General features: G+C 40.7%; 1 protein-coding gene across 13 annotated transcripts in view; it reads right to left on the bottom strand.

Annotated features, from left to right (window-relative positions):
* Positions 1 to 23,967, bottom strand: part of STOX2 (storkhead box 2) — a 142,369-nt gene that overhangs the window by 23,354 nt on the left and 95,048 nt on the right. For 3 of the 13 annotated variants that reach the window (XM_039700089.1, XM_039700090.1, XM_039700087.1), the window contains exon 2: positions 20,922 to 21,020. The exons of 3 other annotated variants lie outside the window; for them this stretch is intronic. In XM_039700089.1, the coding sequence (XP_039556023.1) occupies positions 20,922 to 21,006 (85 nt within the window). In that variant the 5' untranslated portion in view covers positions 21,007 to 21,020. Of the gene's footprint in view, positions 1 to 2,374; positions 2,467 to 2,710; positions 2,845 to 3,167; positions 3,232 to 6,548; positions 6,641 to 14,183; positions 14,637 to 20,921; positions 21,021 to 23,967 lie in introns of those variants that run through there. 7 more of the 13 variants (XM_039700091.1, XM_039700093.1, XM_039700094.1 and 4 more) reach the window with 7 other exon arrangements.

The following is a 23,967-nucleotide window of genomic DNA, read 5'->3' as shown; positions in this document are numbered from 1 at the left end:
CAAATTACTAGCCTCAACTTTCACATGTTTGTGTTCCCAATTAAATGAAAACTGGAGCTCGGAGAGCAGTTTTCACCAGCTGACTGCATGTTTTGTTTAAATATGAGATATATATACATGTATATATAGCTTCAGCTCTGTTTCTGCAATGTATTTCCAAAACTCTCTCTAAATAATTAAAAAAAAAAAAAAGTTTTCTAGACTTCTTGTATTAAGTGACATTGAATTTTAAAGAATGTCTAAGCACATAAGAAATAGTGAACAGGAATTGTACTCATTTATGCCTTGGGGATTTGTATCGCTAGCCTGGGGGAAAAATTATTTTTATTACTTAGAACAAAAGATAATGTAGCACATAAAATAAACACTTAGCTCTTACATAGCACTTTTCTTCAGTGGTTTTCATACACTCTGAAAAACTGGGAACCATAACTATCCTTAACATACAGATGAGATACTGATGGTCTAACATAGCTTGGAATAAAAATTCCCACATCCTGAACCCATACCAGCCAGAACTTTTCCTGTGCCAGTGTATCTAGTGTGTCTGTTCTCTGCAAGTCTGGGTAACACCATTTTGAGAGAAAATGAGGCAGACTACATTCTGTACCATGTGTCAGCAATTAACTAACAACTACATACCAATGACAGACTTTTTATTAGTGATTCTGCTGCTGGAAAGAAGTGACCTGGAAGTCAAACTCTTTGTCTCATGAACTTTGCATAAAGATTACTTGAAAAATCACCTCTTGACATACAAATGGAACCAATTCAGTACAACAACTGTAAACGAATTAAAGAAATTACAGTGCAAAATCATATTATATTGGAATTTATACATCCTATTTCTCTGAAATAGGGAGGAGACCCTCTGATTTACACTCTGCATCCTGTAAAGTACAGGAAGTCAAAGCCCAGTTTCACTTCTTCAGACTCTCAACACCTTTTTAATCTTTTGTTTCTTATGGTTCAAGACAACCTTTAAACATCATTTTTAGCCTGGTTTACACAGAAAATGAGGCTTGCACAATCACAATCTGTGTGTTTGTATGTGTTAGGGAGATTGAGCCTCATTAGACTAAAGTAGCGATTCTAAAACAAGTGTTTGCTACACATTACATCTATACAGAGCTTCAGGCATAGCAACCTCCCACTACATAGGACAGAATCCAGCCAAAAAACACTTGACAAGGGAAATCTGACTTCACTTCTTTTGCTGCTTATAGAACTACATCATTAATCAGAAAACATCAAGCTAGAGCATAGTAACTTCATGGCATCTCATGATTATAGTGGTGGTTGCAACAGAAATCCCCTGCAAAAATTTTCTTGCCAACAGCCTGTTCTCATCAGCACTTGTCTATGATTTCACCCTGGGAAGAAATATGGGTATTTGTATTTTCTAACAAAACTACTTGTAATGGGCAAAGAAGGGCCTAGAATATTATCATTATTTCCCAATAATACTGAAAGTAAAAAGTCTCTTCTAGAAAAAGAAGAGTCTCTTCTTCACATTTACTTAATGAAGGGACAGATGCTGAAGAAGTTACATGTCTGGCCTGGGTTACACAATTACCCCTTTTTGCCCCAAACCCCAACTTGACTGAATTATGCTAATTAAAGAATACTTTGTAACTAGATGTAGCAAACCTATTCTGATGTGAATTGACAATAAGGAATTGCCATTTAAAGTTAGACATTCCTATTTGACTGAGCAAATGGAGGGAAAAGGAAGAATATACTGATTTCTTTGGTATTAACCAGACTACTGTGAAGTACCTTGAATCTGCACTAGCATGCTAACACAGAAAAGATCACATTTCACTGACAAAATCAGAAACAAAGAAAATTAGAAGAAATGTTGCTTGTGCTGTTTCCAGACATAGCCTAAATCCTCCTTTTAAGCTACATTTCCTGGAGTATTTTATGAAAAAAAATCTGCAGGTTGTGTTTACTGGACAGATATACAAATTAGGGGATGGATAACAATAAAAAATACATTAAAGATCTTTCCATTTATTCCTATTTAAGAGCAGCTTAAACAAAGGCTCAACAAATGCAGTAATACATTCATTCACTAACCAGCATCTCTGCATCTCTGAAATGCACACCCACCAAAATAAATAATGAACACTTTCAAGAATGTGACCACTCCAAATCTACACAGCCTTAAGAAAACACATTGAACTTACCATAACCAGTATAACAAACCTAAATAGAGTTCTAGTTCCTTACTAGTTATTAACTTCAACTGTGTAAATTGATCTTTCTAATCATTCAGACCCAGCTAAAATCATGATCTCCAGCTTCACCAAGTGGCACTGACTTTCAGAAACAGGTGCTAAATTACCCACAGTCAGCAGACTCGTCTTACATGCATTCATCCTGTGTATTTCCTGTGATTTAGTTTTCCTTTTCTTTGTTCATGTCCTGTGGCCAGCTGCCTCCTGATCCAAAGTGATATCCCAGCACGTGTTACAACTGATCATAAAAAGTTTCTGCTGGAGCACGGAACTTTCCCAAAGGATTCAGGTGAGGAGATTTCTGTAGCACTGCTTATCCTGGGAAGGAGGTGTGGGGGGGACTGTTTTTTTAATATATTGTGTGCTTTAGAATGTGTTTCCCCAAACAATATTTTTCAAATGCATTTTTTAATAAATGTCCATGTCTGTATTCCTGGCACACAATATGTTAAAAAAGGGGGACTTACCTGAACCCCTATGGTCTGGTTCCATGCTCCAGTATAGTATCCAGAGAAGCTGTGATGTAACAACAATGTGCATATTGGGGCTTTATATCACTGTGGAAGCTGGCTGAATGCAGCATAGGTCAGTGCCACAGGACCTGAAAGAAGAAAAACAAAGCATGCTTTAAGGCATTAATATGCTGAACACCCACCTCTTGAAGCAGGAAATAGGGGCATACTGAAGAAAAAAATGCAGTTATCTATGCAGGTCCACTGAAAGGAGCACTATTTCATGCAATTCTCACATAAGCATGAGAAAGAAATGGTTAAGAAATTACAGAAGAGGTGGAGAAGAATCTAAAAGGGACTACAAATATAACTCCCACACAGTGTTTTGAAAACATCTCTCTCTCTTTGCCCTGTTTCCATGGAATGGCTGAAATCACGTTCTGATACCACCCCCTGTTCCGAAGGCACTCACAGTCTTTGCAAAGCACCTCTCCACTGCAGTGCCTCAGGATTCTGCAGTGTCACTCCTCTTCTCCCTGGCTCTCTGCAAAGTGAAGTCATAGGAATGGATCAGCCAACCTGACTTCTCACTACCCTGCCCAGAATCCTTTGTGAACTGAAATGAGTCATCGCTCTGAAAAAATCCACAGCGCAATGTTCCAGGTTTCTCCCTGTGTCTGCGCTGGCTTCTTTGTCTTTGAAATGAAGTGCCTATGCTTCTGGAACAGTGCCCAGCTGCATTGTACAGGATAACAAGCCAGCCTTCTCATTAAGTGGACAAGAAAGCTATTTACATGCATTAGCACAGACAAGTTAAAGCTTTAACCCTCTAGCCAAGATAAAAAAAATCACCCCTAACATATCTTCTTGATGTAATGCACAACTCCCCCTATACACAGAAATAAATGCACAGACATACGTGGGCATACAGATACCTACACAGAGCAGTATTTTCTTTAACTATTCACTATTTTTCATGACACTTATCAGTTTTAGGTCTCCTAATTAAAAAGAAAGATTTACTCTCTTTTGTCAGTCCTGAAGAATGCTGCAGATCTAAATGTAACAAACAGCTCTGCTGTACACTAGATCAAAGTTGTGCTGCTGTGAACTGTTAATCAAAAAATTAGAAGCAGTGGACAAGTTCTTGTAAGCTTATTTTTCATTATCCCATTCACCATTTGGGCTTAAAACAAAGTGAGCCCTGAAACCATGCCAGACAGAAAATGTCAAACTGTTCCAAGTGCTGAGGGCCAGCAGAGCTGCTTCGGCTTCTGCTACCACTGACAAAGAAGGTAATGCTCAGAATGAGGTCACTGTGTCAGGATCTCACTCCAGTGCTAGGTTTTCCTTTACTTGGTGAGGATATGCTAAGGTAAAGCATCAGGAAGACACTGAAGAAATAGGAATAGTGTATGAGATGAGAGACAGAGGCTGCTGTTTCAGAGGAACATTTTTAGTTGTTCTGAGATATTCTTTTAAAAGAAGGAAACACTTTAAATTGCCTTTACTGAAAAAGAACTATTTCTAGTCATGACCTAATCATGACCAATATGCCAAAATGGAGGTGAAAAAGGAAAAAGGAAGTTTTGCCACAAAGCACTTCTTTAAGGGTTCTTATATTCCATACATTCTGAAATGGTTTGAAGCAGAGAAGGCACATAATCCATAAAATTTTGAAACACAACACTTTAGGACTCACCTGCTGGAACAGGCAGTTCTCCTATGTGTTTCACCAAATGAACACACCAGGTGCTTAGGACTGAACAAATACAAAAGTCACTACCTCCCCGGCCCTACAACAACCCTGGCAGTGAAAGAGTCCAACCAAGCCTTAAACAGGTCTGTATGTTTCAAGAGGACAAGTAAATAGATGCAGCAAAGGCACACAGCAGATCGATTCACAAGTGTAAGGTTAACGGCTGCTTTGCCACACCGGTAGTCACACAGTAGCCACAATCTCAACATTAAAAGCTGGGGGCTTGCTATACACACAGTCAACAATTTTTGAGTTCCCTAAAAGGCCTCCTTCCAGGAAATTTTCCTTCAGCTTTACAGAATTTTTGCCTTCCCTGGAGCTGCAGCATCAGCCACAACACATCTAATGAATCCAACGTGACATTTACAACATTCTGGGTCCCATAGGATTGTCCTTCAGAAACTCTGGTTGTCTACTACACACCCACTTTACAGCAAGAAAACCTACTCCATGAAGAAAAATTTAAAAGTGAATTAGAACAAGCACTTATTGAAAGTAAAAACAACAGTTCCAATCTTCTTCCCCTTTGCACCAGACAAATGTCATGCAGAGCTAAATGGGCTCGTGCATGCAGCACTGTTTCCACAGACATGCACAAATTCTTGCTGCAGTAGTCTTACACCTAACACCAAAGTTAAAACACTGGCAAAAGAAAGCTAAAGGTAATACTGCAGCCTGAAGAGAGCTTTTCTCTCTACCAAATTTCTCTAGCACTTATATGCTCAGGACGAATTCAAGTATTCTGAACAGACTAATACAACTGCAAGCTCTTTCAGTGAGACAATTCCTCTTGTATGTGTGATGCCTATGGATACCTGGAATGCACCAAGCATGCAGACATCTTGTGTGCATGCACCTAGGCACGTCTTTATTCAAATTCATCACTTTACAGCACCATTACACTGCCCTTTTAGCAGTATTAACAACAGCAAGAAATACCTGATACCTCAAGCATCTCAGAGAGCAAGAGACCAGCAGTGGGGAAAAAATAAATGAGAATGTTTAGAAGAGCTGAAGTTGATGGACACCAGTGCTGCCATCATCAGTGATGTCACAGGACACGACCTCACAGGAGGAAGGCCTAGCCAAAATACCACATGCACTCCCCAGCCAGGGCAGATGCTCTGTTCCTCCATTCCACATCTCCTCCCGACAGCAGAGGCTGGTACTAAAACAAAAGCTGCCTTATTGATAGATAGCATACAGTACAAACACACCACATACTTCTCTCTGCATAACTCCACGCATGCACGTGCATCCAAATAGACCAGTACAACATAAAGTATAGCCTAACATCAATCTTCATCACACACTGAGCAAACAGATGACGTAAAAATCCCAATTTCTTTGCTTGCACACACTCCTTTGTCAAACTCTACATTAGCTTGCATATATCTTTCAGTCCTCCCAAGTTGGAGCCTGGGATTCCCCTCCTTTGCCACAGCCCTTTCCCAATCACTAAATGGAAACTCAAGAGAAGGAAAGGAATATGCTAAAATGGGGACACACACACACAGACCCACACACGTGATAACACAGAGAGAAAACAAAAAAACGTTGTTCTTAAAAAAGAACAACGTCAAAAGAAGCCAAGAAGGTTATCAAGAGTGCAAGTCCATCTTGCCTCTACCAGTTACCCAAATTTCAGAGGCTAAAATCAGCCATCAGTGCTGAGCCACTGTAGCTGCAGAGACCATAGCGTCTACCACAGGATCATAGAATATTCTGAGTTGCAAGAGACCCAGTTGCAAGACTTTGTCCAACACTACTAAACAGCTCATAAAGAGATCAAACCTGCACCCTTGGTGTTATTAGAACCATGTTTCAACCAACTGTGCTAATTTCAGTGTTGGTTATCATGATCAGCTCTACAAGAATGAACTTCACAAAGCAGGAACCACCCAGTCACTACACTAGGAACACAGCCCAGGAACCCTGTGGCCTCAGAAGAAACCAGATTAAGGAACATCAGAAAGATACCAACTTACACTTCCATTTCTTTAGGAAATCTCTTAATACAAGAAATTTTAACATATTAGTGCTCCACTAACAACAACTTACTTGCAGTATGCTAATAAGTTCCGCTTGACTTACCTGAACTAATCTCCTGGTTCTTTAAGAAATCACAAGAGGAAACATGATCAGGGTATTAAGTTCACTAAAATCTCAACAAGTAATGCCCATCTGTTTCTGTGCTAATGTTGTCTAGGAGCTAAATATTCTTCCTCTTTTGTTTTTCTTACTCCTGCTCCTTACATCCCAGTTTATTAGCAGAGAACACACCTCCCCTCCTTCAGATCTCAGTCCACTGGCTTTTAAAAATCACACTCCTAGAGCTCTTTTGTATGTCTGCCCTTCCTGTCCCTTTAATCCTGTTAGAGGACTCCTCCACATTAACTTACGTAACTTTCCTTTAAAAGCAACAACCAGAATTCTGCACCATATTCTAGTGTTCCAGCTAACCTCCCACCTGCATTGGAAATTGGAATTTCCTTACTCCTAGTAGAAATACCCTACCTTATACCCTGCTTTTTTCCCCACAGCTGTATTTTATTGGGGGCTCACTGCCACCCTACAACTGAGCAAGCAGGTCCAGTTAACCTTTTTATGCTGACTGCAAGTGAGCTTGAAGCAAATATTCCTAGGTTTCCACAATCTTCAACAGCTCACTCTGTGCATATGATGAAGGATCTTTGATCATCCAATTCTTCTCCACTGTTACCCATTTTTAAGCATCTCTGCTTACCACATTCTAAAAAAGAATCTCAAAACCTAAGACCAAAAACAAACAATGCTTTAAGTGTTACCTAATGCAGGACACAATCATTATCCAGTGTGACACTTGCTGATACAACCACCCAGGAAACAGCATATGAATGAAAACATCAAGTCTTAACGGGAGAACCAAGGCAACCAACTCAACTCCCTCCCTCAAAAAGCCCACTAGGTAAAACAATTGTGTCTTTTTAGAATTCAACTGCTAAATTCAACTTCTTTAAATCATAGCTCACTGGAAAGTATGTGATATTTTAAACCACACAGAAGAATTCTGTAACATATTTTGTCGCTAGGACCACAAAATGAGAAGGGAGGAGGATTTGGAGCTTTTTCATAGAAATCTGCTACTATCAAATTAATTTGACTCATGTTAATGCTATATTGTAATCAACGACACCAACACCCCACCCCCTCAAAAACAAAGCCTGCCTGTCCTCTGGCAGCAAACGCAAGGAAAGATAGAAGCATTTAAAAAATCTGACACTAGAGGAGGTTTGGCCAGAGAGAGTAAGCAACTGAGAAACAAAAGAAAGAAAACCCAACAAATAAAGATAAACCTAGGTGTTTTCTTGTAGAAATTTTAAAAACACATATAAAAATACTCCTTTCCAAACACTTCTGAAAGCACAAAACACAGCTGTTGAAGGTCTTAACAACATGTTCTTCACTATCCTCTTCAGTTTAGCCAGAACACATGCAGTGTGGCTGAAGATGCTGCAGCAAACATTCAGCAAGAAACTAGTCAGCAGAAAAAAAATTCTTGAAAGGTGAAGTAATAATTAGCAACACAACCCGAAGACATAGTGCATTCTCTCTCACTTATATTGACTGCTGTAACCATTAAAAGATTTTCAGCCCAAAGACAGTACTGCAGTGGTTACAGCTTTTCAAACCAATAGTGATGACTGGCAGATAACATCAGGTTAAAATAAGAACCTGCAACACTGAACACAAGTCCCATGGTACTGCAGCAGCCTTTAACAGCCCAGTTTTTCCTGGCTAGGAGAGAACTGATGAAAAGGCCAGGCATGGAATCAATTAAATTAGTGCCGAAGTGCTTTTAAAAAGAAAAGGTTAGATGCTCCAAAGACTTAGCAGTTGAGAGTTTACTGGGTCATTTTTTTCCCTGTGGTCGAGAGCAGAGTTTTCAATATGGCTGGAGTATCTTTAAGAAGATGTACTTTAAAGTGAAATTGAAATATTTTACACCTCAATACATGAAGAAGCTGTATTAGTATATTCTGCCCCTATTCTCTACCTGCATGACGTAGATGCAAGACTCCTGCTTCCCACAGTGGTTCAAAATTCTTTCAAATTCTGTCCTTTGCTCTCACCTGTGTGGGGATTATCTATGAGGATGGGAACAAAGGAAATGCCATGGCACAACAGTTCAGCAACTCACCAAATCTGCTGCCTCCCTCATGCTCATCAGTCATTTTATAGAGGAAGCATTAGAAATCCAACTGCACACATTACCACTAGTGTATACTGCACCTTAAAGGGAAATGCCCTTGTTCCAGACAGAAACAGTTCTTTAGAGATCCTCAGGGACTGGCATATTTTGACTTTTTATCCCAATGAATATAACTATCAGCAAATGCAGCAACCAAAACCTACATTTCCAAATAAATGACGGTACCTGGAACCAGGGGTTCCCACAATTAACCCACTGGATGAAATATTTCCTCCTGTCCATTTCACAAATCTTTTACTTTTGAGCACTTATTTACAGGAAGCAGTAAACTAAAACCTATAACAGAAGTTTTACTACTGTTAAAACAGTAATACCTCTCTACCTGCTGCTCTACCATTTTTAAATGAAATCTCATAAATCTGAAAATTGCCTTGTACATGAGCCATAAAACCAAACACGGTATCCAAAAGGATAAAATTACCAATTTCACAGAGCAACTTCTCTTGCGTGACTTCTTACATACCTCCTCATTTATAGTCTTAAGTTTAGACTTTTAATTACCACTCCTGACTCATCTAACGCATTCACCACTGACTCCAGCAACACGCAGAGACCATGCTCCTAAAAAAGCACAAAACTTAACCAATTTAAGCACTATTTTGCCAGTGCCCACTGCACTGCTTTATACTACAGTGCTGATGTCACTACTCTGCAGAATTGCTCAGCTGTTTCACTCAGCTGTCGCTAGTCCCTTCTGAAATCCTCCTCAGCAGTCTTAATGAACCTGAACAACTGCGATCTGACAGAGAGGGTTACCACTTCATTATCCATTCCATCCTTCAGATTTTTGTATGGCTATTAAACCCCAAACATTTGGTATTGATCCCTGCTGCACAAAGCCCTGTTAACCATTTACAGGGCCCAGAAGTGGCCATCCTTCTTTTTCCTCCTCTCTACACTAAACTAAGCTTGACAAGACTTTTCTTTTGGACTTTAACCAAGCATTTATAAAGCACTAGAGCGTGGAGTTCTTGTGCTCCCTGAGTGTCGCTATGACCCAGTTTTCCAAAAGATGAGAGCACATAAAAATAGTTGTCTCTTTGCCCTCTTATTCAGTATAGAGAGACCTAAACTAGGATATCAAGGCTAGATTCCTGAGATGATCTCAGGAGCTGATGATGATCTCACCTTCAACTGAACTAAACCAAAAAACTAGCAAAAGGAGAATCAAGATAATTTCTTTAACAAATTCCACAAGTTACCACAGGACACAGTGAGAAAAAAATAATGTATCAAAACATGTTGAGATCAAAGCATAGAGGACATAAAAACCCAAACTCTGAATTACTGCATTTTACACCGTAGCAAGATAGTTATTTTTCTAACACACATTAAAACAATAAAATAAGTAATTCCTTATATCTTGTCACCATGTTGTAACTCCTTACTCTTGGCCATAAGAAACAAGTCCTTATAGTTACCATCATATTCTTTCAAACAAGCAATCTCCACAGGCAGTACTTTAACTCACCAAGATTTCACAGGCCTGAGGGCACCTCCTACTTAGGTAAAAAACGTCTCGGTCAGAACCAGGGCTTGAGAAGGCTCCCTGCTGCAAAAGCATTTCTGATTATCAGTAAACATGGCACTGCACATGGTGAAGGGGATGGTACATGCCTCTCTCTCACCTGGCCACCCCCTTTGGGAGGCTGGAACTGCGGCACAGACCAGCCCTCAGAAACTTCTACAGGGAATACAAGTAATTCTGAATGCACTTTTTGAGACCCCTGCTGTTCTTCCTATCTGACTAGCTACAAGCTTTAAAGAGTTGATACAGAGGCTACCTAAAGAAAAACCTAGGCTATAAAGATTGAATTAGCAGCAGAAGAAGACAGGAGAGAAAAACAAGAAATAATATAGGAAAGAACACAGGAAAGGTTAAAAGGAAGTGTGAGGAAAGAGCTGATTTTTGTTTGATTCTTAAAGCGGGCAATGCAGCATCTGAGAAGTATTCTGAAAGACTTGTTAGAACAATCTAAATGTTTAGCAGGGCTAAATGGAAGCAGAAATAATAACCAAATGGTAAGAAATAAAATTAGTACCTCCAGCTGTAGGAAGGCTAGGGGAAAAGTAAGGATCTACAGGATTGCTGGAATAAGCCAAGTGGGAATGGCTGCGTGTATCAGTGAGGAAATAAATGAACAAAGGACAGTTGTTTTGTGACAGCTGATCTGCATGTGCTTTGCATCCACTTGGTGCTTGCCTTTGTTTTGTTTTCTGGGCTGACCTTCACCCCCTGCCACACAAAGAATTCAGTGAAAGCCCCCACTCAAAGTCTCAATTAAAAGCCCGAAAGAACAAATGTATCTTGTGCTGCAGACCCAAGGCGGAGCCCAGGTGCCAATGACCCAGCAAAGGCAGCACCCCCAGAAGAGCACCAAGCTCCTGCCAAGGGTACCTTCACATTACTACACTGCCTTGGAAAGAGCCCTCCTCCCCTCCCAGTGTCTGGAACAGGCAGAATAGCTAAAAAGAAATATTTAGCTTCATGTCCAAAAGGCTACTTCTAAGCTTCTATGATGAAAGATCAAAGCTAGGGGAAGGGTGGGAGCTTACAGGACAGTAAAGAAAGGTGAGAGTAAATTAGTAGTGTGCATGCTAATAAGACATACATACAACATCACTAAGGGAGCATATTAATGGTTTGACCAGAAACATGTGAAAGCAGTTAAGCATGTTATCACCAACAGTGTCTTTAGAAGTGTTCTGCTGCTTTATGAGCAGCTCTTAAAAACACACATGCACGTGTAGTTTCATACAAAGATGGTGTAATCCACAAGAACTTGAAAATGTGAGGCTACCCAAAGGGTGTCCTGCATGGTCTGCAAAGCCTATGCATAATGCCTGTGAATTTTTGCTTTAAACTGTGGTATTTCATTTCTGGTGCTACATTTAACTGAGTTATTCCAACATGGATTTGTTACGCAGTATCCAGTTTGATACATGCTTGGAACATAATTTGGAGAACATCTGTGTAACAGGGATAAGATGGAAACTGGCCTCAGGACTCTGATCTAAAACACTAATTTACTGTCAGAACTATCTGGGTGTAACTATACCTATGTAAATAGCCATTTGTTCTGGAGTAAGAGTGTTTTGTTTAATCTGATTTAGTTTGTACAACTTCCAGAAATTTTATCAATAGGGTTGGTAGTACATGCACAATCCTGCTAAATTCATCTGCATTACCTTTTGTATCATGCATAAAAAGGTGAAAGTTAAAAATGGAATAAACAATAGTAAAAATAAAATACAACTTTGTTACAGGTAAGCATATGTCTTCCTGTTGTTCAATCATATGATCATGATGCATTCAAAAACTAAATGTTTAAACAAAGGAAATAACTTTCTACTAGTATTTTTTCTGGGTTCTGATAGCTTCAGTCTTCAAGAGTACATAACCATTGACATTTAGAGTTGCAAGTACTATTTCTGTAAAATCTCCCTGTTATGGGAAAAGGGAGAGATAGTAAAGAAGCCAAATGTGGCTTCTTTTGCCATATGTTGTTTCTAATAGTCACAGCTTGAGTTTCAAACCTGATGTGGGTTTTCATTTCCCTTTATCTTCATTGAGTGCTGCTGTACTATCAGTACTTCTCAAAATCAAGACTTACTAAGAAGCCTAATTTTAGGCACTCATTTCTGGAACATGGCACAGAAGCTCACACTCAAATGTAAAAAGAATCCAGGCAGGTAAGATATCTGGAAATACCTGAAAGTCTTGGACACTTCTCCTTCATACTTCTGTCTACAAACAAGAGCCTAAAAGTCTACTTTAGGGCATAGAGTTTGGATATGATTTATATGTCTTTTGCATTGCTCCTGAAAAACATTTTTTGATGGAAGCTTTGATGTAATTAGTGTTTCCAAGAAAAGTTAGGGGTTACAAAATTATATTCTTAAGGTATACAGAGTAAGAAGTTCTTGCTTTTAGAGAGTACAATTCTGCTATTCTTCATATCTTTGGAGACTGAGGATACAAAAGCTGAGTGAAGCTTCCCAGTGACTGTTTTCTTCCTGATAACATCTTTCAAGGGCAAAAATTATCTTGAAAACATAATCATCACATCCCCTCACACACAGCCTCTGATTGTCTCATTCATCACCTAGGTAGACAAACATTATGCAATTCTGTTTGCCAGATACTGCTCCTTAGGAAGCACTTGCTGAATACCAAAAGGATATAAACTGCCCCTCAGATCTCCAGAGTGGGGCATCTTCAACTATGGCTTCCACCAACAGTGAAGTCACAGCGTTGGCCTTCTGATATCACAGCATTCTCTGTAGCAACAGTTTATGAGGTCACAAATAAAGGATTATCACTTTGTTGCAGGATTAAGGGAACTAAGAAGCTGGTCTGTCAGAAGATGGGTTTTACTCCAAATAATGGGCATTAAGAGAATGCTGAAAATAAATGGGTTGTAAATTGTCTTTGTCTGGTATGCACCCTTTTTTGGATAATACTGTAAAATAAGGTATTGCTTTCATTAACAGCTCCTGAGTAATGGAATGAACTGCGGGCTACCTTCTGAGCTATTACATGGGAGATGAATTCTGAAACAACTTTCATACCTTTGGACTCCTCAGTCATTTGATTCTGCAAGCGCAGACATCAGTCAGACCACTCTCCTCAAGGGTCTGCTGGTTAGTTTATTCACAAGTGTTCAAAGCTAGTAGTAAGTTTCAGAAAGTGACTAGAAAAAAAATACAAAAGGAAGTCTGGAAATATCTGCTGGGGGAAGGAGGGATAAAAGGAAGGGTGATACCGGATGACAACAGACTTACCTACATTATTTACAGAAATTCTATGGCCCATGCATGCTTACAGATGCAGACTTTTCCCATATTTTTGGATTACCCACTTTTCTAGATGCCTGGAAACTCAGGCCTGATGTCTGGAAACTAGCTACTAAATCCATATAGTCTCATTTCACATGTGCAGCAGGTCCAACACATCAGGTGTACTATGTATGCATGATTTATCCCTCAGGGACTGTCCCAGATTTTAAGATTAAGATCTAAAAGTCCTAAAACAGACTAACTTGTAATATTCAGTCTGACCCGTGATGCAACCAGCACAAGCAATTGTACAGTGTGAGAGTATTTGGCAACTTCAGGAAGATTCCTTACTAAGGCCCTACAGGAGCTGGCAGGAGATACTTCCAGCACTATGAGAGTAGGCACTAATACCAATTTCTGTTCTAGAACTGGGAGAAAACATTGGACAGGTTTGCAGTAGCTGATCAAGGTTTCACCTGGAGTCTTACCCACCAGTATGGAAAATTTGTATTTCTATTTTGCAGCAGGACAACTGTTAAAAACGTTGAAAAAACAACAGAGACAGACTGACGAGATGTTTCAGTGTGCTTTAAATAGGCTTTGAAATTTTGCAACCTATTTAAAAACGTTGTTGCTTTTGCCCTCCAGCACTAGCAATAAAGAACCTCAAAGGAAACGCTTAGATAGACTAGACTTACTCGCTTTGCCACTAAGCTGTGCAGCTTCCCCGGGCTGTCCGGAGCGCCGGGCCGAGCCGAGCCGTGCCACACGAACCACCGCGCTCAGCCGCGCCGTGCGCTGCCTGCGCCGGGGCCGCCCCGGCCGCCTCCGTGCCCCCGAACCGCTGCAGAGACCAGCACCGTCACTTGCCAGCCCAAGCTAACGCCGAGCAGCCAGGGCGAGGCACCGCCCGCGGCCCCGGGGCAGCGCTGCCCCGCGGCACAGCCCGTCCGCCGGCCAGGCGGGAGCGCAGCGCAGCCTCCCAGCGCCGCGCTGCTGACGAAGCTTTCATCGCGCAGCCAGGCGGGCAAGCGAGCCAAACGGGGAAGGAGCGGCCGTGCCAGCCCGGCGGCTCCCCGGCACCGGGCCGCGGCCCCTGGCGAGCGGCAGCGCCGAGGCCGGCAGCCCGCCCTCCGCCACGGCAGCGCGGCGCCCGGGCCCTGCGCCTCCCACCCCGAACACACCGCGGAAAGCTGCCGGCGCTTTAGGGCCCCGGAACAGGGAGAAGCAGCAACATGCGCCTAGTCGGAAGATGGGACGCTACTCCCACCCTTACACGACATTTTCAACCAAACCCCAGCAGAATGTTCTCTTCTAGCAAAGGCCACCCACGCCCCAGCCATTTTGGATGCATGAGCAACTCCCACAGGACATGCACCCCCGTGTGCTGCTGCTGCTTCAGGAACGGCCAAAATCCCAGACAGGGAGAACCCAGAAACAAAAATAAAAGAAGCGGGGTTTTGTCGATTGGTTTCTTTGGCCTGGAGGTTGTGGGGCTTTGTGTTTTTTTAGAGGTTGCTGATTTTACATGACGGTAAAGCAGATTTCCATCCCATTCATCTACGAGCACTCTGTCCTCACAAGAAACCCTGGGGTTGGTACTCCAAAAAAGCAGTACAGGCACAAAAGCCCCTCTGCCTCCCTGAGGGCAGTGGTGTGATGGGATGTGTGCTGCAGATGACAGAAATAAATCTGAACAGCCACTGTAACTAAACCCACCTCCCACTTCAAAAGTACTTCAAAATATTTCAATTCAAGTATTTTATGCAACCTTACAATTCAAGGTGGCTTCAGGATTGACCCAAGGTTTTTGCTGTTTTGTTTTTAGAGTTTAAGGGGGTCAAAGGACCAAAAGCAAAATGCTCCTCTCTGGCTGCTATTGAGTATAATTTGAACTTGTGCAAAAACTTCAGCTGATTAGTCACCTATATTTAGAAGGAAGTTATTGTCTGAAAGGGCAACCATAATGGAAATGATTTTGCACAAGAAGTAGAAAGACCCACTGCGTCTATTTTTAATGCATGCAGAAGGTTCTATGACCAAAATATGGTTTGTCAAAATAGTGATCAGCATACATGCTGAAAACCACAGCTACAGAGCAAATTGAAAGATAAATCAAACCACATTGTGCATCTCCCTTGGTTTCATCAAAAGCAAGCAGGAGAATAAGTTCATGAAGGCAAATCACAGGGTAGCAGTAGGTGCCTGCTGTGGATCCTGAGGATGAATTTGAACTTTGCTCTGACTCTGGGCTGAGGGCTTTCTTCACAAGTGTAAATGCACATCTTGGTTTTTAGGGCTGGTGTACCTCATGGTCCTTAAGCATCAGCAACCTGCACAGCCTAACCACACCTAGCTGATGGGTATCTACAAGAATGCTAAAGCAGTACTACAGTCACAGTAATTTGGTGTTTGGGACACAGCTGGGCAAACACTGGTAAGACACGGGAGGTGTCTGCAGTGTGCCATGGTCAAGAATCAGCACCACGACCTCATCTTCCTCCAGCACTCAGGCACAGAGGGACCTTAGATCGGACTAGCAGCCAGTTAATCACAGCCTGAATTTCAATATTCCTCTCTTTATAAACTCATCAATTTTTAATTACTTAAGGAAGATGCACAACTTGTGTTTTAATGCACACATTAAAGCACAAATGCTTTAATTCCAAACTTTGACGTACAAACCATGACTGGAGATGAGGTGAACTAAACAGAAACTTTCCACTTGAACAATGGATAAAAAAGATCAAGAAGGTAACTCAGCTGAGTAATATCAATTTTGAAAGGCAATTCCCAACCCCTGCAAGCAAGACTGAGAACTACTGGATAGCAGCATAAGTGCTAGGATGTCCCTCACCCTGCAACTACACACTGGAAATGCACACACAATATCCACACCACCACTGGCACTGTCCTTTCATAATGAATGAAGAGCTGAGTGGAAAAAAAAAAACAACCAAACAACCAACTCCTCTATAAATCAAATTTACCCATGCCAGGTAGTATAAAAAAACAAGAGCAGGTGATTCCTATGATCATACAACCTCTGGCCAAGACTCAGCATAGAAGCTACAAGTGAAGACAGTGCAAAGTTGTTTTAAAAAGCCATATGACCATACTGTGCTGAAACATTTTCTAGCCTATACATCAATTTCACATGGTATTACTTTGGCTTCTCTATTTGCCAATAATCTCCAAGATCTTTATATGCTGGCAATTATATTTCCTTCATTAATGCCACTCAAGACATCTGTGTTGCATTCAGTGCTGTGAGTGGAATTTGGAATTAACAGAAATGTATCTGCATCAGATTCATGCTGCCCATGTGGGAAAGCTCACTGACCATTCACACAGTTTTTGTGGTCTGTGTTAAACACTGTGGTTCAGCAGTTACTTGGCTCACATTAACAGAGCTGACCAGTTCAGAGAGACTCTGGCCTGCCTATACAGCTCCTAGTACATGCCATATCCTAGATATATGTTTGGCCCCCTTAGACTTCATTTATTTTGAAATTTAAGTGTCTAGAAAAACTTATTGAATAGTTTATGAAAAATGGTATCTCCCATGCCAGAAATCTTTCATCTATAAGAGAGTAATAGGATTAAACAGGAAATAAAAAGACCAAACATACCCTGACACACTCACATCAGATGTATGATGGAAATTACATACTCATCTGTGCTAAAACTTGACAAGAAAATCTGGAAAATACTGTTGAATATTGTAATCACTGCTTCAGATGGCCTGAGGAATCCACCACCATGCTGGTGGTATCCTGTGGTACTTCTCCTTTGTTCACAGGAAAATGGAAGTCCTTGCACAGACGAGTCATCATTTGTCAAAGCGTTCATCACAGATGCCTAACTGCACAACAGAGCTACCCAGCCTAAAGGCTATCTATCCATTGCTGTCCTCATCCAAGCCAGGACAGCCCACTTTTACGCCTGATCTGCTCTCATGAGTTAGTTTAGGGAGCTAACCTAGCAGAAGGCTACTCCTGCAAAAAAAAAAAAAATTGTATGCCAAACTCTGACTGGGTGCCCTGTTAAGACAGAGAAGATCCTGTCTCAGAGCAAAGTAGGAGGCAGTCTGCCACAGGAAGCAGGACCTCCTGCTCTGGGAGCTGGCAGTTATAGGTAAGAACGGCTCAGTTATCACAAAACTGCATGGTAATATGGCCACTCACCACTAAAATGACTGACGCAGTCACCATCCTGACAGCAGATCCATGTGGCAGCTGGAATTTTCAAGGGGCTTTAAAAAGGCTTACTAAATTCCATTCATTTTCATGGCATCTGGGTTCAGGTCTATCAGCACTGGTTTCAACTACAAAGGGCAAGTTTTGCAAAAGCAAGCTTTGCTTGTCATATCCAACAGACCATCAAGACTTAAGGTAAGGACATGCAGCTAGAATAAACAAGGATAAAAGTAGCAAGTACACATTTCAAGAATATGTTTAAAAATACTGCTGTTCTTATAGAGACCGCATGTACCCATTTTCATCGGTAGTTCCAAAGATGTGGCAAAAACCATCACTTGTAATAACTGAGCTTCCCAAGGAATATGGTCTATTAGACATCAGATATTGATCATTCTAGTTGAAAATAACATGCAGAAGACAGGAAGGATCCTGCATTTCTCCACCCACTGCTGCAATATCTCCCCAAAACACACATGACATAGTCACAAAGAATGGCAGACATCCTACTGTGTAGAATACAATTCCACTGATATTAAATGGTATTAGAAAACCATACTTTTTTACATATTCATTTTAGAAAGAGGGAGAAATATTTTGACAAATGTCAGAACTTCCTGTTACAGCATTCCTGCAAGAAGTGTTTCTTTCTCTCCCTTCAAATTAGTTTGTTCTAAAAGACTGCATTAGGTAGAGCAATATATAAAACATTTAAACAGTCAAATTTGAAACAAACCAGTCTGATTCTGCTGGAATTTAGTGTTCTATGTGATCTAAAAATACTGGGTTTTGGATTTTCTTACACATGAAATCTGTCTACTTTGGAGCTCTGTTTCAAATCAGAAAACAATTTCCTTAGAATCCCAAACCCTCCACAAAATAGAGCCTCTGTCTACTAGTCAACTGTATGCAAGCATCAAATTTTACAAAACAAGTCTCAACATATGTCCTTACAAGAATATCCAGTATCATGTATTTCCTCATCTGAAACTTGAGAATCTTAACACATTAGTTTAAAATGAAAACTTTCATTTAGTCTGAGCCGGATTGAAGCGTTTTTGCCTTGTTCTGTATCTCAATTTGCGTGAGATTAATTTATCTTCTGAACACAAGTCTTGATTGACTTGCATGTGTTTATAAATATGTATGTACAACTCAGAGTAGGAAAGCAGCAACAGCATTACATCAGCCTCAACACCTGCACCATGTTGACTGAAGCAGAGAAGACTGTCTATTGTTTCTCCTCCTTATTAATGTCTGCCTTCCCAGCCTTACAAACGCCTTACTGCTCTGCCAGTAACATAAATCATGCTGACTCTCTCTGACTTGCAATTTCCACTGTGACTGGAGAGGCAGGTCTTGAAAGCTAAAAAAAAAAAAAAAAAAAAAAAAAAAAAAAACAAAACCAAAACCCCAACAATAAACTGTGAAAATACCTAACAAATATTCTTATGATTTTTATAATGACATTTGCCCCAAGTGCCCATTTGTGTGGAAAATGTTTAAATTGCTTCATTTAAAAAAGTCTACAGTCCTAAGGGAGCTTTTAGAATTATATACAAAACATTTTCATGCAGATGGAGGGCATTAAGTAATTCATGCATGCAAGAAGGAAAAAAAAAAAAGCTTGAAGAAATGTTACAAGAAGAAAGCAGGAATATTTTAAGTCTGAGACAGAGATCTTGTTCATCATACATACAGAGAAAACAAACTGAAAAGAAACCAAAAGGAAACAGCTGATATACTATAGAACAGATTCTCTCCAAAAACTTACTCAGCATCTAACATGCCCATCTCAACAATCCTTCTTCTAAGCTAAAATGTAAACCTTAAAAAATACCTGACTTTACACCACGGAAGTTTACTGCTCCTTAAGCTGAACTATACACTTAGACAGAACAAATGGTAAGGATCCAAGTGAGCCAGCACTGGGGGAGACACTCACCACACGTCACCCAGAAAACAGCAGTTTCAGCAAACAGGAAATCCAGACTGGAACTGAGACCAAGACTGCCAGCCATGACAGCAGTAAGTAATGGCAGAATCTTTTAAGAGGAACAGTGGGAACAAAATCTGCTTTAAAAACTGATCACTTATGGAAAGGTTTAATGGGCACCTGCAGCAGTTGCAAGAGGTGGGACTCAAAGACCCCAAAGTGCCTCTATCTTCAGAATCAAGCCCCTACCAGAAGGCAGCTGTGGGAAGTATGTTAGCTGGAAAAGCATCTGAATACCTGGAAAACAGGCTACAAAGGAGCAAGCATTAAGACAAACCCCTGCAGGGCAGCAGAACTGCTTTGAAAATGTTTTTTTATAATTTCCATCTTGATTCTGAAGTGATAACATCATGCCACAAGCAAAGGAACCAGAATGGCAATGTTGTCTAGAGCATGATTTCATCCTCCCCACCTTTCAAGTTGCTTATCAGCTCAGAAGGACACTGACAAGCTTAGCAGCACAGGCTTGCTGCTGGAAGAATGTGAAGCTAGCAGGGTTTTTCAGGTCAGGCTGGACCTAGTACAATGCTGCAGATTAAGTTACTTCAATGAATGAGGTGGGAGTCTTGGGAGCAGACAATTTGCTCCTGGGAATAAGGGTAAGAGCACCTAACCAAGCATTTAGGTAGGAAGGGACTGCCAGCTCTCAGTTTGTTCCTACCTTGATGCTCAAGGGATCCAAAAGGGTAACCTTTCTGGAAGTGAACAAATCATACTAAGCAAAGCATTCCGTATCGCCCATTTCTATAGCATACAAAAATACCATGGAAAAATGAGTTTTGGTTGCTGCATGGCAAAAAGTTCCCAAGCTGTTTTAAAGATCTGCTCTGGTTTTGTCTTAAAGCTTATCAATGCTTAAAGCCCATGAAAAGCTGCCATTTTCTCACTGCTTGTGAACATACCAAATAGGAATTATAAACAAGCATTGTGAAAAGAGGATCCAACTGGTGGACAGGTTCTTGAAACCTGGGCACAACATTCAGACATTTTTCTGTAATTTCTGTGATCTTATGCCTGAGGTCTACTGTCAACAGTAGATTATGTGGAAGTCTTTCTACTGCCTCTTATTGGAGCCTTGATCCTTAATAGCATCATTTAATAGTCATTATCTATTACCAAGATGTAAAAGAGACAAGTCCTGTGACATAATTCCTGTCTCTCACAAAGTGAAGCACCTACACCAGCTGTTTGAAATGTCAATTTAATGATAAATAGTGTCTCACAAAACAAGGCAGACATACCACTGGAAATGTCCCCATGTTCCAAATGCCTCTCTTGTATTGGATGCATCATTCTCGTAACCTTGCAACAGTCAGGGCTATTCATTAACCAGCTATTAGCTGAAAAAAATAAAATATCCATTAAAAAGAAGTACCAACTTTCTAAAAGTGCAGTAAACTGAGACAGAGGTAAACTTTCAGAAGCAGAAAGGGATTTTAGCTAGCAACTTCATCCTGAACACCTCTGCTTTATCTAACAGGATTTTGTACTTTTGTAGAAAGCTGCCACGATAATCTAGGTAAATTCTGAGCATGTGAAAAGGAAAGAAAAAGAGGAAAAAAAAGTTTATGATCTTTCAGGAATACCCCAGATGCCATGCAACCTCTTCCGAAAGAGAATTCCTTATATCGGGAATTGATTTTGTGCCACCTTCTATTATAAACTCAAAGGATGCACACAATAATGTATGAGTGAAAGTGATTTAAAATGTGTTTCTAATAGTGCTTGAATAAGGACCTGCTTCTGGAATTATTCACACAAACTATTTCCATTTGTTAAAGCCATTATCCCTATTCTCTGACTAACCCCCTTGCACCCCTTTCAAAAGAAGAAAAAAAACCCAAAGCAAAACCCAACAAAAAAACAGAGAACAATTTAAATGTTTTGATGTGACAAATGCCAGACTCCAAAGCTCATAAATGTGCTCAAACAATGCATTTGAAACTCTCATCCCAGCACCTTGCATCTTCAAATAATCTCCTGAGCTGATTCAAAATGCAAGCACTTTAAATGTACAAACATGGAAAGAACCTTCCAGCTCTTGTAAAGAAGATAATGCATCACAAAGTTAACTTTTTACTTTCAAGATGACTCTCAATCATTGCTTCCGTGATTTTACTTTCAGCCTCACCCTGTCCTGATCTTGGCATGTTCTGCTCCAGAACACACAGAGAGATCAGAAAAGCTCTGCTTAAGATCCAGAAAGAAGATAAAAAGTACAGGTAACTAGAAGTGTGCTCTATCCTGCCTGAAAGGATGGGGGGAGGATTGATAGTGATGGGGGACAGCAGAAGAGCACAAAAGAGCACACACTATAAAATAAAGGGAAACGCTCTTCCAGAATGAGATGGAAAATGAAGGAAGCCAGGGTGAAGGGGGAGCAGGAAGGGATCTAAACAGTTACAAAGAAAAAATAGAGACAATTTTTAAACTCATGATAGAAAAAATATCTACAGCTTTACAGAAATGGATGTAATTTTTACAATTTAAGCTAAAAGGCAAATAAACAAAAGATTTAAAGTAAAAGGTGAGAGAGAGACCTATCCTGAGCAGGTTTCCAGTAGATGCTGACACCATGTATTATGAAGCCCTGGATTTTTAAGGGGAAGTTGTTTGGGAAATTATTTTAATTCAGAGCAAACCAAGTCTATGACCAGGACAGACCTACAAGAAAACAAGCATCAGCACCCTTGGCTACCCAGACCAAAGAGACAGAACCAACAAGCTCTTCAGCTGACTATGGGAAGAAAGGGATGGCCCTTTGTGGATGGCACATGTAAACCACTGCTAAATAGGCATCCTAAACACATTTTCCAAGCATCTGTTTGGATACAGGCCTCTGCTGCTGGCCTAAAATGGCAGGACTGGAAGCAGAGTGGAAACCACAGCCTCCAAATGCTGCTCAGCACTTCTAATCACAGGATAACCCAGTGCTGTGGAGAGGAAGAATTTCTGCTCAGTTTAAGGCAGAAGTCAGAACTCCTCCCAGGAAGCAGCACCTTCACTTCATTCCCACAACCCACTACCCAAAGCTGATTCTCAAAAACTTTTCTGGGGGTTGGAGATTTGGTCATTTTCAGGTTTTTGTTTGTTGGTTTGGAGGGGGTGGTTGAGGTTTGGGGCTGTGGGATTGTTTTGAGGGGTTTTTTATATTTTATTTTTCTTTCTTGGTCCACTATCAGGGTGTAATTAAGGTTCAAAGTCAAGAAAGAAAGGGAATCAGCACTGTGTCAGCAATTAGCTCAACATCCTGTTAATATCTACCCATAATCTCTCCCAGTCTAGGCGTGTAATCTACCTGAGAGGTAAATTAATTTTCCAGTGGTTGCCTCCATGGGTTACCAATCTCTATTGCTTGTTACACATTTAGTTACACAGGCATAATGTCTCCTAAGAATACATAACCAGGTATTACACTTTCCTTCCATGAACCCCATTCTCTTCATAGTAGAGCTTGTACCTCCACATGAGGAATATAAGCTTAGTTGGAAATGAGAAGCCCTATTTCCCCATGCACTAGAACATCCCTTACTTTACATATTTAAAGCAAAATACCACTGAATACAAGCAGCTGGAATTAATCTCAAAAGGTTTTGGGTTTTTTTTCCCCTTTCCAGGGGAAAAAAACTTTTACTTGTTAACTTTTACTTGTTTAACTTGTTAACAAATCAAGCTAGTTTCACAGTCTCTAGGTGTCAGTTCTCAGTAAAAAAAAAGATTATCAAGTTATAGTCATAGCTTTTAACAAGTTCTCAAAGTTCCATAATACCTCATAAAACAAGTATCACTTACATCCCCATCACCCAGCACAGTATTGAACGTGTGCCACCACAAGAAATGCCCTCCATTTCCCTTACAGCAGTGTTCAGTCAAGTCAAACTGACATGCAAGAATATGGTACCCCACGTTTCCACCCTTTTCCCATCCTTAGTGATGACAGGTACCAGGTCTGTAAACCAGCTTTGTCTTGAACAACCCTCAGGCAAACATTAGCGAGTCTCGCCTTGCAGACGTCTTGAGGGACTTCCCCTGCCACTGTGGTAGGAACGTTCTGGCCATGCTGGTAGCCACAATGATTGGGAGGCAGATAGGCAATTGCTCTCCCAATGTCTTGGAAAACAGGGATTAACATCAAATCACTAGAAAGAGGTGACCTAAATGCTAAACAACATCCTACCTCCTCACTGCTGACAGGACTATTAATTTCAGAGTGGGCAGGCTCTATTTTACCAACAGTCTTCTCCATTCATATACACACACTCCCTAACACACACACATGCACACACA

The sequence above is a fragment of the Passer montanus genome, unplaced genomic scaffold, assembly GCF_014805655.1.
Source record: "Passer montanus isolate IOZ18808 unplaced genomic scaffold, ASM1480565v1 scaffold14, whole genome shotgun sequence".
Classification (NCBI taxonomy): Eukaryota; Metazoa; Chordata; class Aves; order Passeriformes; family Passeridae; genus Passer; species Passer montanus.
Note: the sequence above shows the minus strand (reverse complement) of the source record. Positions and strands in the feature narration are given on the sequence as shown.